Genomic DNA, 13,627 nt, shown 5'->3' on the forward strand with positions numbered 1-13,627 from the left:
TCTGTACACTCGTTATAATACCTCGCGCGTTCAGGTATCACTGCGCGAGTGTGATCCGCGAGGAGAAAAGGTTCTACGTTAGCAGCAATCTCATTGGCTGCGTTACATATTAATACGCAGATCGACGGAAGCAGAATTTGGTCCGTCTCTAAGACAGCGCCATCTCGTAATGCAGAGACGGACGAGCGCTGCGCCTGCGCTGTTGTGCTTAGCGGGGCGCGCTCTAGTGGGAAAGTTGTGTACGCGCTGACTACGCGGAACTATGTACACAACATATAAATATTTATTTTATTTTCTAGTGTCCATTTTGTCATGACAAACCTCAGGACGGTGTGATCAACTATACTATGCACAGCCATTGTTCTTCAGTACCACTCATGTTATACAATAAAGCAGCACAAATCGTACAGGCAGTGAACTGTGACAAATGATCGGTCATTGCCAAAGATGGTACTGTCACAGCACCAGGTGTGAGACATGGTAATACATCAGAAACAGAGGCAAGAGCCCTCACATGCCCCATTTCATAGCAGAATGTGTAATGACTTCGTTATTGCAGGCATGGCACATTATCTTACTAGCAGAAAGCAAAGGACCAACAGTCACATACAGCATGAAAGGAATGCAACTAAACTCAAAATAGGGAATATAAGTGTGGAGCCTATAACATTCAGTATTGGGTCCATTCCTGTGGCCAACACATAATCATATAGCGATCTTAAGAGACTGTTCAAAAAATGTATTATTTGCTGCTGATGATTCTAACTTACTAATACGGGACCCAAACTGAAGCATACCAGGCATAGCCTACATTAAAGCTTAACACGGCTACAACTAGTTAACAGTGAAGAATTAAAGTTTTAGTCATATGAAGGCTTAAGTGATGCAGCTTCAAACAATTAAAAATGAGCTGCTCATATCACAAATAGACATGCTAAATGAAACATTACATGTAAAATTCCTTAGTTCCCAGCTTAATAACCTGCTGAAATCTAATCAATACAGTAATAAATTAATTATGTACTTTCCAGTCTACCAATAAGTTGTTGATTCCATATTATGCACATATTTAGAAGACCAGTCCTGTTGTCTCATTTAGGTGCTGAAAGTTGTATTGTTATGTGTACTCACTGCCTGCTCTCCAACCAGACTGTGAAATATTGTTGGTGTTGCACTGTTATGTATAGTTGAGTGCGATTCCAGGCACCTGCCATGCTCTTTGATGCTAGTGAGGGTACATCATGTTACATTGGATGGAGAATCGTTGACAGGTAAACCAGCAACACCTAGAAAGAGTTATGCAACATAAAGGAAAATTGGTAGTTGTGTTTCTACATCTGAAAGATGTCTGTTCAAATTTTGTGCCAGTCGCGTAAGAGTGGCACTGGTAGCACCACTATGAGGATGCAAATCAAGTTTGCTTTAAATACACACTGTAACAGTTGTAAGAGTTTGTTACGTCTGAGATTGAAGTTTGTGAGTTTATATTAGTCGAAAATGCCTTTAAGGCGAGAAAGATGCCATTATCAACACCTCACTGAGTTTGAATGAGGACATGTAATAGGACCACAAGAAGCTGGATGTACCTTATGCAGTATTGCAGAAATATTTGGCAGGAATTTAACCACTGCACATGATTGCTGGCAGTGGTGATCATGGTAATGCATTGTCACAAGAAGACAGGGCTGCGGACAGCCGCATGGCACTACAGAGATGGAAGACCATCATGTTCAGCATATGGCTCCAGTGCATTGTACTGCATTTGCAGTAGCAGTTTGAGCCGCAGTTGGCACCATAGTGACACAATAAACTGTTACAAATCATTTACTTTTGAGGAGACCTCTGAGCCAGATGTCTGCGTGCCAGACACACAGGACCTACACATGCTGCTATGATCTGTGTTCTGATTTTGTATGGTAGCAGTAGCACTCTTGTGTTTATCCCACATACCCTGACTGCAAAATTGTGCATCAGTCTGATGCTTCAACCTCTTGAGCTGCCATTTATGAACAGCATTCCAGGGGCTATTTTCCAACAGGATAATGCTCCTCCACATATCACTATTGTAACCCAATATGCACTACAGAGTTGTACTTTTTGCCTTGACCTTCTTGATGACCATGTCTGCCTCCAATTGAGCACATAATGGGAAACCACCAGATGACAACTTCAGCATCATCCACAAGCAGCATTTACCATCCCTGTACTGACTGACCAAATGCAATAGACATGGACCATCCCACAAACTGACATCTGGCACCTGTACAACACAATGCATACACATTTGCACACTTGCATTCAACATTCTGGTTGTTACACCGCTTATAACTGTACCAGCATTTCGCGTTTACAATGACTTATCTCGCGCTTACATTGACCTCTGATCTTGCAGTGTTAATTAGGTAAATTTCATTACTATACATTAATTAATTTTTGGTGTTTTTTCCATCACTGTAAAATTAACTTCAGGTTCACCTCAGGGCACTATCTTGACCCATGCTGTTCATGTCCAACAAACAGCAATCATGGATCTACCACAAGACTTCAACATGGAAACTTGATACTACAACAATAGATCTGCCAGACCATGTCTGCCTGTAGAGAATCCCATTGTTGCAATTTGAACTGCTGACAGTCAGGATCACTTACCTGTGCTGTGCACCATTCATCAGCTGAAATGCTCGCATCTCTTGACTTGGTCTGCTAGCATTTCCACACTTGTTCTCTCAACAATTTAAAACTTTGTAATTGAACTGTAATGTCTATCTTAAGAAATGACTGATGATTTCTTGCAAATTTAGATGCCAACTCAATGCTACAGGGCCAGTTACCACTTTGAAATTGTTCTCATGTAGGTAACAGTGAAAGTAGATTTTTTTCATAACTTACAATGGGAACACATTTTGCAACCTGATAGTTTTTCTTTGCTTTTCTCTGCTGTGTGGAGACATAAACCACTATGTGCTCCTGACTTAATACTTCTTGTGATAGAATGCACCCAAAACCATAATTCTAGCCTTACATGACAGGATGAATGACTTTTCATAAGCTGGATATGCATTGACAACACCAGATATCAAGGGATGTCATAACTTTCTTTAACAGATATGTTTGTGGCTTCAGAATTTTCACAAAATTGAACACAAACCTTTGTTTATAATTGGTCAGACAAATAAAGTATCATAATTCCTTCCTTGTTGCAGATATATATAATTCCTGCATGACTTTCTTGATCTGGGGATCTGTTTGGGCCCCATCCTGTTTATTAATGCAGCCAAGATAAGGAAGTTCTAAGAGCGCAAAATTACTTTTTCCTGACTCACTGTAACGCATGACACTCAGTGCTCCAGCACACTCCATAACAATTCAATGTGCTCTTTAATGTCTCTAAGGAAAACTAATGCTATCATTTAAATAAATCTAGTGCTGCTTGGGTTTTAATCTTCACAGCAGTCACCAGTAAATACTGAAATTTTACTCGTGCATTCTTGAACCCAAAGGCTGTACAAAGTTACAGATAATGTCCAGACAGAAGAAAAAAATGTCTTTTTGATGAGTCTCAGGTGCTACTTTTAACTGGTGGTAATGACTCTACAGACCCATCATCATAAAATATGACATTGCCCTAGACTGTGTTTGGTCGTCAGGATATTTGGGTTAGTTTAGACATTTTTTATATACATTGGTTCAAGAGCCTGTAATCACATCAGAACCGATGCGCTTTGCTTCTATCAGTACTTTTCTTGGGAATGATCACAATTGGGGTGACTAATGTCCTCCTGCTTTCTTCTGTGATGCATTGACAGAGCTACTGATTAATGCATTCCTCCACTACAAGTTGTAGACTGTGAGAAATTCAGTACAGCTGATGCCAAACTGCCGCCATAATGCTGGTAACAAGGAAACACTCAGACATCCACATTACAGTCAGTGTCACGACCAAACCCAAGCAGCACATGATTTATTTAAATGACAACATGGAATGGTTATGGAGTTAGCTGGAACAATAATGAGTGCCATGCCTTACAGTGAGTCAGGGAAAAGTCATTTTGCACTGTTAGAAGTTCCTTCTCTTTGCTGCATTATTAAACAAGATGGGGTCCAAACAGATCAGCTCAAGAAAATATGACCATCTGATTGTAGCTTTATGACCACAATGTTGCACACATCGTGATTCTGCCACCAGTGAGAAGGTACTGGAGGTAGTAGCCCCTGGATCCAGTTAGTGAGGCACTCCCAGGGAGGAGAATGAGTGCATCATGAAGCCCATGCGAAACCTATCTTGTGGGCTCAAGACTTCTCTAGTTTGTCTTCATTATCAGCAGCTAGGTGAGGCAAACTGTCAGAGAGTTACATTCAGTGACACCCAACATACAAAGACAGCTTACTTCAGCCTATAAATTTTGTTCAGTCCTCCTGTTGCGCTAGATTGTCTCTCTGCAACTTGTATAGGGATTGCTTAGTAAGAGTTGGTTCCAACATTTGTAGTATAAGGTGCAGTTGCACCTGGTGTCAAATATGTAATTGGTGATGTAGGCACCACACAGTGAGAAAGACTGGACTGCATCTGCTCCATCACTGCTAGGGCCCTGCCTAAATGAGGTCTTATTGCTGCCTGTCTACTTTGGACTGTCAGTGTCTGTTGTTCCCAGAGTTAGCAGTGTCCAACGCTCTGCATCATCAGCTGTGAGGTAAGCAGCCAGGTATCAGCAACTGCTATGGGGTGGATGACAAGTATGTGGAAATACAATAGGTAGCATACTGCTAGCCCATACAGCCAGTTTTGTGAAATTCAGGCAATATAGTTCAGCTTCAGTGAGCACATGTGGCTTCTAGCAGTCTCACAAAGTTAAAGTACAGGGTGATTATAATTAAACTTTTGCTACTTGAGCCAGTTTAGATGGAAAACTACCATATAGGTACCCAATTTTAAAGGAATTATGTTCAGACTGTGCATTGCAGAATTTTCATTGTCAGTAGTGTTAGTGTCATGATTTGCCATTAGATGTTAGTTCTGGTATGGTGACATAGTTGGAACACAAGCATCAGTGTGCATTACAGTTGCATGTAGTCAACATGGACCAGGGCAAGGAGAACAGGGCTTTATTTATAAAGCTGTTTTATCAAAACAACAGTAATAGTGCGGCTGCTGTACATGAGTATTGATGCAGCAGAGGAATACGGAGAGATCTTCTTTCTGCACCAGAGTTGAAGAACATGACTCAGAAGTTTGAATTAACTGACAATTGGGAATTGCTCCTCGGAGAGGCTGTGGCCAATTGCCCCTCAAATTGTTGAAGAAGTTACTGTTATGGGTGAGAATGCTGGATGCATTGTGCACAGTGGATGAGCTGTATCATGGCAGCTGAACATTCCCAGGTCAACTGTTCAAAAAGTGCTGTGAACAATTATGAAATGGTTAGTGTGGATCCAGACTCTCATGGATGTGGATGGTCATCATTGAGCAATGTTTTTAACTTTGAACATAAACATGGTACAGAGTTAACAAATGTAGCACTCTCATGTGGACATTAAAATGTGTTTCTTTCAATGATTTATTCATTATTTTTCCTCTGCATATCCATACAAATTTTTACACAAGTTTCATTGCCGTAGGATAACTCGTTTTTCACGGGCACCTTCTCAAATAGTGTAAGTTTAATTATAACCACCGTATAATCTTTGACTTGTTCTACACCCATGATATTTCCTTCCTCACAGTAGTATAGACAGAACATGACAAATGAATGAATTTCTGTATTTCTTTCTTTATAATTCAATGTAAATGGACTGAAAGAAAAAATCTACTATCAAGCTGTCCAAGACTTCCTTACACCCAGCATTACTTCACAACCTTTCCTCAGGTCCCTACGACATGACCCTAACGTATCCTCTGCCGAACTCCAGGCTTCCCTAAAAGCTGATGATTCCATTATTATCACCCAGCAGACATAGGGTCTACCACTGTGGCACTTGACCGAGCGAGGTGGTGCAGTGGGTAGACACTGGACTCGCATTCGGGAGGACGACGGTTCAATCCCGTGTCCGGCCATCCTGATTTAGGTTTTCCGTGATTTCCCTAAATCGCTCCAGGCAAATGCCGGGATGGTTCCTTTCAAAGGGCACGGCCGACTTCCTTCCCCATCCTTCCCTAATCCGATGAGATCGATGACCTCGCTGTCTGGTGTCCTTCCTCCCTCCCTGCCCCCCCCCCCCCAAAAAAAAAAGTGGCACTTGACCCACAGGAGTATGTTGGTGAAGGTCTAGTCTATGCCAGATGTCTGACACCTCTACATACAGCATCTGCCATCAAGATCCCATCCCTGTGATTCAAACTGACTTCCATTTCCTCCTAAAAAACTCAGGCCCCTCACAATGACTTACACCTCAATCCATTGAACTTCTTACCCCACTCAAACTATGCACTCCAACCTTTTACCTTCTTCCTAATATCCACGTGCTCAATCATCCTGTTCGTCCTATAGCTGCTGGCTTCAACGCGTGCACCGAACATATATCTGCCTTAGTTGATCAACACCTGCAACCCATAGTACAAAGACTTCCTCCTATGTTAAAGATACCAACAATTTCCTAGATCGCCTGAAATGCATGTTCGTCCCACTCTCTTGTTGCTTGTCACCATTGATGCCATCTCCCTCTGTACCAACATATCCCCCCCCACCCGTATATGGTATATGTTCTGTCTGCTGCTGAACATTTCCTCAGTCAACACCCACCTGATTCCAGTCCTATGAAATCCTTCTTGTTGACCTTAATCAACTTTACACTTACTAACAATTAACAATTACTTCACTGTTGGGGGCAGACATACAAACAGAGCAGGGGTACGGCGATGGGAACCAGGATGGCTCCTTCCTATGTCAACATTTTCATGGGTCACTTGGAGGGTGTTTTCCTGGGATCCTTAAGTCTTCAGCCCCTGGTTTGGTTTAGATATGTTGATGACACCTTTGCCATATTGACCCATGGTGTGGCTGACCTGTTAAAATTCCTGGAATCTCTAAAGACCTTCTCCTAATCAAATTTTGCATGTTCCTATTCTGAATCCCATGCTACTTTAATTGATGTTGATCTCTTCCTCACTGAAGGCCAGCTACATATTTCCGTCCACATCAAACCTACTAACCAACAACAGTACCTACATTTTGAAAATTGCCATCCTTTCCATGTCAAATGTTCTCTCCCATACAGCCTTGGAATTCGAGGCAAATGTATTTGTTTGGATGCAGACTCTTTAAATACACCATCATTCTCAGCTCAGACTTCACTGGACATAATTACCCCACCAGCCTAGTTCAAAAGCAGATTTTCTGGGACATCACATCCAATCCTGGCACTGCTGATCCCTCCAAAAAGCAACTTTAGAGCACATCACTGGTCTCTCAGTATTACCCTGGTCTGGAATGTATTAATCAGCTACTTCCGATAAGGCCATGACTTCCTAAAATCATGCCCTAAAATGAGAACCATTCTGTCTGAGATTTTGCCCACCACACCTGGAATAGTTTTTCATCGCCCTCCCAATTCTGCAATATCCTTGTCAGACCCTATGCTCCTTCTACACCCATTCCCTACCCTATGGCTCCTACCCTTGTGACTGCCCCCATTGCAAGAGTTGCCCTATGCATCTTCCTGGCACCACCTATTCCAGCCATGTAACTGGCAAAACATATACTATCAAGAGGAGAGCCACCTGTGAAATGACATGTCTTATACCAACTGTTATGTAAACACTATTCAGCCTTTTACATTGGCATGACTACCACTTAGTTGTCAGTCAGGATGAATGGGCAGAGGCATAGGCAACACACAATATTCTGTTGCAGAACATGCTGTACGACATGACAGCCATGACCTCGGTGCCTTTTTCACCACATGCGCCATCTGGGTTCTTCCTCCAAACATCAGTTTCTCAAAACCCTGCAGGTGGGAACTAGCAGTACAACATGTCCTTGGTTCTGCCACCAACTTGCCCTTCATTTACATTAATTCCTTCTATCTCAGTGTTTATTCACAGTTACCACTCCTTTCTTTACTCAATTTTAGTTTTCTACATCTTTCATTTTCTGACGTGTCTATTTTTCCTCGTCCCCCTCCTATCTCTGTTACATACAATGCACTTAGCTTTTCACTCATATTAACTCATGCATGATGTTTAAGAAGTAATCCCTATCTTGCATATTACCCTGTCTTCCACCTTTTAGCTCTCAGGTTTTCAAATCTTTTTTGGTGCAGTCCCCAACAATCAGTCTTTCCTTCTCATCCTATCCAGTAAGTCTCCCCTGACCTGCAGTTCTGGGTGACTTTTCTAAACTGTCTCCCTTACCCTAAACCTCTCCAGTCCTTTTCCTTTGCCGCTCTTCCTTCCCCTTCAATTCTTCTGCCAGAAGGAGCCACTTGCTCCGAAAGCTTGCAAAAGTCAAATTTTTGTGTGTGTGTGTTTCCCTGCTGCTGCTTGGCGAGTAGATTTTTTATCTATTCAGTTACATTGTATTATCAATAATTGATTATTTTTGTTGTTATACATTTCTTTATAATTTGTGTTTCGGTTACAAATTTGATGAACAATGTCATTTGTGCTTGCAACTCTTTCATTGGTCAATTATTGTTGACTCATCTTTGTATCAATTAATTACACTGACCAACAGTTGTTTTGGTGCTGGGATATTTGCACCGGATTTAACATAGTTTGCTGCCCTGAATTCAAATATGGCATTAGTTTTTTCCATGGAGCTCAAATTTCTAAGATTAATATTTTAGTGAAATACACTATTTTAAGTAAAATCCTTGGTTCAAGTAAAAAAATTACATATAATTTTTATTGTTATATGCAAAAATAATGGAAAAATCATAAATGAAACCATTTAGTCATTGAACACAATGGAATCTTTTCTTCCATAATATATAGTATTGTATTTTGGAAAAATCCCTTTTCAAAAACTCAGCGGTCATCTGCCATAATGTGCATATCCTATCTTCCGTGGTAGCAGTGTTTCATAGTTTTAACATCTCGTTAAAACTTGACATTATAACAATGGATTTGCCAGTGCTTTTCTTGTAAGTGATCATAATTGAAGTGGCCAGTGTGCTTCTATTTTCTTCCTTGATGCACTCATAGAGCTACTGATTGGTGCATTACTCGACTACAGGTTATAGGCTGTGTGACTATGAAGACTGCTCCTCATAATACTTGTGTTACAACCAAAGGATATGAAAATGTGAACCATCTTGTTTACCAGTTCAACATGGTTTTCAGCTTTGTATTTGCTCAGAAAATTTCCAATAATTGAAACAAATGAAGTCCAGACTTTTCACTGTGTCATTCAATTTGTGAAGGCAGGATCCTTAATGAATTGTCATATTTGTGGGCCATCAAATATTCTTGCTTTAACTATTTCTGCGCTCAGCTGAGACATTTTTTTTCCCCTATACAAGTTGCATGAAAAAAGTAATGAGACTGGCAACACTGTGAGTGATCTAGCACTGCTGTGTTGTTCTACTTGTGTAGACTGGTGTGTTCATCTCTTCCAGATGCTTAGTCTGAGTTTCAGCTCTGTACAGCCATTACATGATATGTGAGAGCAGCGTCAGTGAAGTTGTGTTTTTGCTGTGTGTTATGAAAATAGAAGAGTGGAATTTAGAGCAATGTTATGCAATCAAGTTTTGTGTTAAACTTGGGGAATCCAAGAAAGTGACCTTTGAAAAGTTGAAACAGGTGGATGGGGAACATCTCTTATGTAGAGCACAAGTTTTTTTGCTGGCATAAATCATTTTTGAAGACCAAAAAGACAAAGATGAAACTTGCTAAGGGACGGCTTCAACTTAAAAAACCAATGAAAGCATCGCACATGTGCATGCTCTTGTGAGATCAGACCAGGGTTTAATAATATGAATGATGAGTGACCCGTTAAACTTAAACACTTTCATCATACATCAAATTTTGACCAAAGATTTGGACATATGGAAGGGTTGTGCCAAAATGGTGCCAAAAAACCTCACACCTGAGTTGAAGGACAATCAAAGAAACATGCATTGATGTTCTTGAGAGGACGGCCAATGACCATGAATGGTTCAGCCATGTCATCACAGATGATGGATCCTGGATTTTTTAGTACGATGCTGAGACAAAGCATCAATGTGAGGAATGGCACACTGAGACATCTTGATCCAAAAAATTTTGAATGAGCAAATCAAAGGTAAGAAAATGCTGATGTATCATGCATCAAGAATTTGTTCCTCTAGAACAAACTGTCAGCCAAGTGTTTTACAAAGATGTCCTTGATAGGCTCAGGAAAGGGGTGAATCAAGTGAGACTGGACATTGCAGAAAAGTAGATGCTCTTTCATGACAATGCCCTATGTCACATGGCCACCTCCATCACGGAATTTTTGATTTCAAAAGGTATTCCTGTTGTTCCACAGTCCCCTTATTCATTTGATCTGAGTCCTTGTGACTCTCTTGTTTTCCCAAAATTGAAAAAGTCTTAAAAAGATGTCATTTTGGGACTCTGGAAAACATTTAAAAGAATGTGACCAACATGTTAGAGACCCTACCAGTTGAAGCCTTTCAGCACTGCTACCAAGACTGGGAACAACAACAACTCCACCAGTGTATAGCTGCCTGAGGGAACTACCTTGAAGGGAATTGTATTATTGTTTGAAAAAAATGAAAATTTAGTGGATTAGAAATCAGTCTCATCAATTTTCTTACACAACTCTTATATGCAGCGCTGCATATCTTGATATGCAGTGGAAGAAAGATGATTTTCTCTCATTCAGCTAAAGAGTCATTGATATTATTTTCCCCATTATCAGTGTTTTCTCTCCTAGGCCACTCTTTATTTAATACAGTGGTGTGCTTTCTTTTTGCTATCCCAGCGGCACAAGAAGCAACGATATTTGATATAACCACATTACTATGCAAGGAGAAAGTTTATGATTTATAAGTAGACACAAATCACCCATTGATGTTCACAATATTTTATCTTCTCCAAGAGCAAAACTATGGTTTTATGCTCTCTCATTTTCATTGTATGAGCAGTTGATGTTGAACCCTATTTGTTCCCATTGTGTAGAAGGACTCATTTCAAACTTCACTTTGAGCTGTCAATAAATGGACACCAATCATCTAGAAAATACTCAGAAAGATCTCTTTTTTCCCTGAGTCCTCTATTTTGTGACAGAATGCATTATTCTCTTCTTGAGAGAAGATGGGTAACAGACGCTTTTCTGACAAACTGCCTATTGGCGCCTGTCTCGGGTTCTTCGCCGAAGAACCCGAGACAGGAGCCAATAGGCAGTTTGTCAACAAGTGGCCACGAAAGCCTTAACAATTTTGTAAGATGCTTTTCTGTTGTACTTTGAACATTAATTATTTCCTTGTTCCAGTAAACTTTTGTTGCTGAACCTGGAAGCCAGTAATTCAGAAGGTTCCTTTGACATGTTGAGATCTCTGGTGAAATCATGCAACTCATTGTGGTTGAAATGTTGAGGGGTTAATGACAACCTCTCATAATCACTATCATCTCGATTAGTATTAGAGAGGGACAACACTCGTCCTTGCAGAGTTCTGGTAATTGGTGAAACTTTGGTATCAACACTTTCTATGAGTGAAAAACTGGGCATTATGCAGAGATTAAATCAGGATAAGTTAACATGTTATGGTTGTTTTGACGGACTCCAGTAATATTTACCATGCATAAATTATACTCATCAAAGTTGTTTTTAGGTTCTCTCCAAACTGTCAGTACATCTAATTGCGTACTTTTTCTTTTCCCAGTAGACCACTCTCATAAATATGCTGTACAAGTTTTCAGACCTGATGCAGTGCCTGGGTTTTATCCTGGTCACCAAGACTAACAGCAAGGTATCCATGATGAAATCTCTTTAAAAGCCAACAGTGTTTCTGTTATCATTCATCACGTATTCTCCACATATGTAGCAAAACACATCAGGATGATTTACACAACTACTTCTACTTGAACTCATTTTATTTCTGTTCAGTAACACAGATGCAACAATCTACAACACAGAATATGTTTAGGTTATCTTTACAACAACTCTTTCATAAACACAAATATTGTGAGAGACCAACTTCTCTCTACCCTGTATGGCAGGACTCACAAATTAACTTTAACTCTAGAATTGCAGCTCACTGAGGTTACAAGATGCGTACTCCATCTGGTGGATTTTCCTGGAACTAACTGGATGGCAGGCTAATAACAGGGCAAATATACAGGATCCAGTCTTTGTATATGTGATTTAGAACTCCACAAAGTGAGCTTAGAACTGCACATTCAATGTAGAACTGCTGTCTAAAAAAGTAGTGTAAATAGAGAAAAACGGAATTCATATTTAGATTCAGCCTCCCAAATAGAACTACAATCTGTTCTAAAATCCTAAGCAAAAAAAATCTTTTAGGCCAATGTCATATTGCAGATTGGTCAACTAGTGGATAAGTTATAGACAGGAAATCCAAAGATTACTGGTCAATCCTCCCTCAGAACTAGAATTTTTTGCCCCTTATCACTACTTTCATAACTGTCAATGATTTGGGTACTTGAAACATGCAAAGTTGTGACATTGTTGTGAAGTCACATTAAACTGTGCATCCCCTTATAACTGTCTGGGTTAGTTCAAAGGTGACAGGAGCATGCCAGTTGAACGATGCCTGTGGGGCACTGCAACATTCAAACCAATCTTAGGGTCAAGGACAGCCCTACCGTTTTGCTATCTTTGTGTCAGTTAATTATTTTGTGTTGTTTCAAGTACATTTGTTAGTTATCTATGTTTTGTTTTTTGGTGTGTTTACTTACTTGGTAAAACAAACTCTGATATGTGGTCTTACAACTTAACAATTCTACTCCCCCCTTACATTTTTTACAGGGAGATGATATATCTACATAATCTGCAAAATAACTGCTTACATATAATTGTATGTCTTTTTTATTTACAATTTATACCTTTGAATTATTCTGTATTTTTACATATCTCAATTACCATTCAATTCTTGATGGAATAATAGCAGTCCTCTATGTGGTGAGGAGCGATCTATCCTGTTTATAATATTGTCACCATTCAGTTCTTTCAGTTTTAAAACTTATCAGTGGTGTTACAGAAAAATCGAAGACAATTACAGAAGTGTTATTGGGCTTCTATAGATTGCCTTTACATTTGAAATTTGAACGATAATTCTTAGTTGTAACAATACTGATAATTGACTCTTTGTTATTTTGCAGATATGATGGCATTGGCTTACAAAAACTGATTATGTCTTTCAAAAAGTTTGCAGCGACAGCTATCTCTGCTGCATTACGTGGTCATAGGGCAACTGGAAGAAGTGATTTGGCACCAGCACTCAGAAATAAGAAAAAGAAATCTGAAAATTCTTACACGGTAATGCATAATACTTCAAATGACATTGAAGAATACTTGAGTTTTATATTGTACACATATATTTGGCTTTGTTCTTAATTTCATATTCAGCTATTTTAAGCTGAGTTTTCTGTTAAATGTATTATGACCTTAAGCATTGTAAATGCAACAGAGGGTTGAAAACTGAGATGCTATGAAAGACTATTATTTGTTGTGACTTCGTATGCTTTCCC

The 13,627-nt window shown here is 39.8% G+C and overlaps 1 protein-coding gene across 1 annotated transcript in view; it reads left to right on the forward strand.

Moving 5' to 3' along the window:
• LOC126236777 (mitochondrial ribosome-associated GTPase 2) overlaps positions 1 to 13,627 on the forward strand; it is a 175,911-nt gene that overhangs the window by 102,484 nt on the left and 59,800 nt on the right. The window contains exon 2 of the mRNA XM_049946356.1: positions 13,259 to 13,415. Coding sequence (XP_049802313.1) covers positions 13,290 to 13,415 — 126 coding nt within the window. The 5' untranslated portion in view covers positions 13,259 to 13,289. The remainder of the gene's footprint in view (positions 1 to 13,258; positions 13,416 to 13,627) is intronic.

Source organism: Schistocerca nitens, chromosome 2 (genome assembly GCF_023898315.1).
Source record: "Schistocerca nitens isolate TAMUIC-IGC-003100 chromosome 2, iqSchNite1.1, whole genome shotgun sequence".
NCBI lineage: Eukaryota > Metazoa > Arthropoda > Insecta > Orthoptera > Acrididae > Schistocerca > Schistocerca nitens.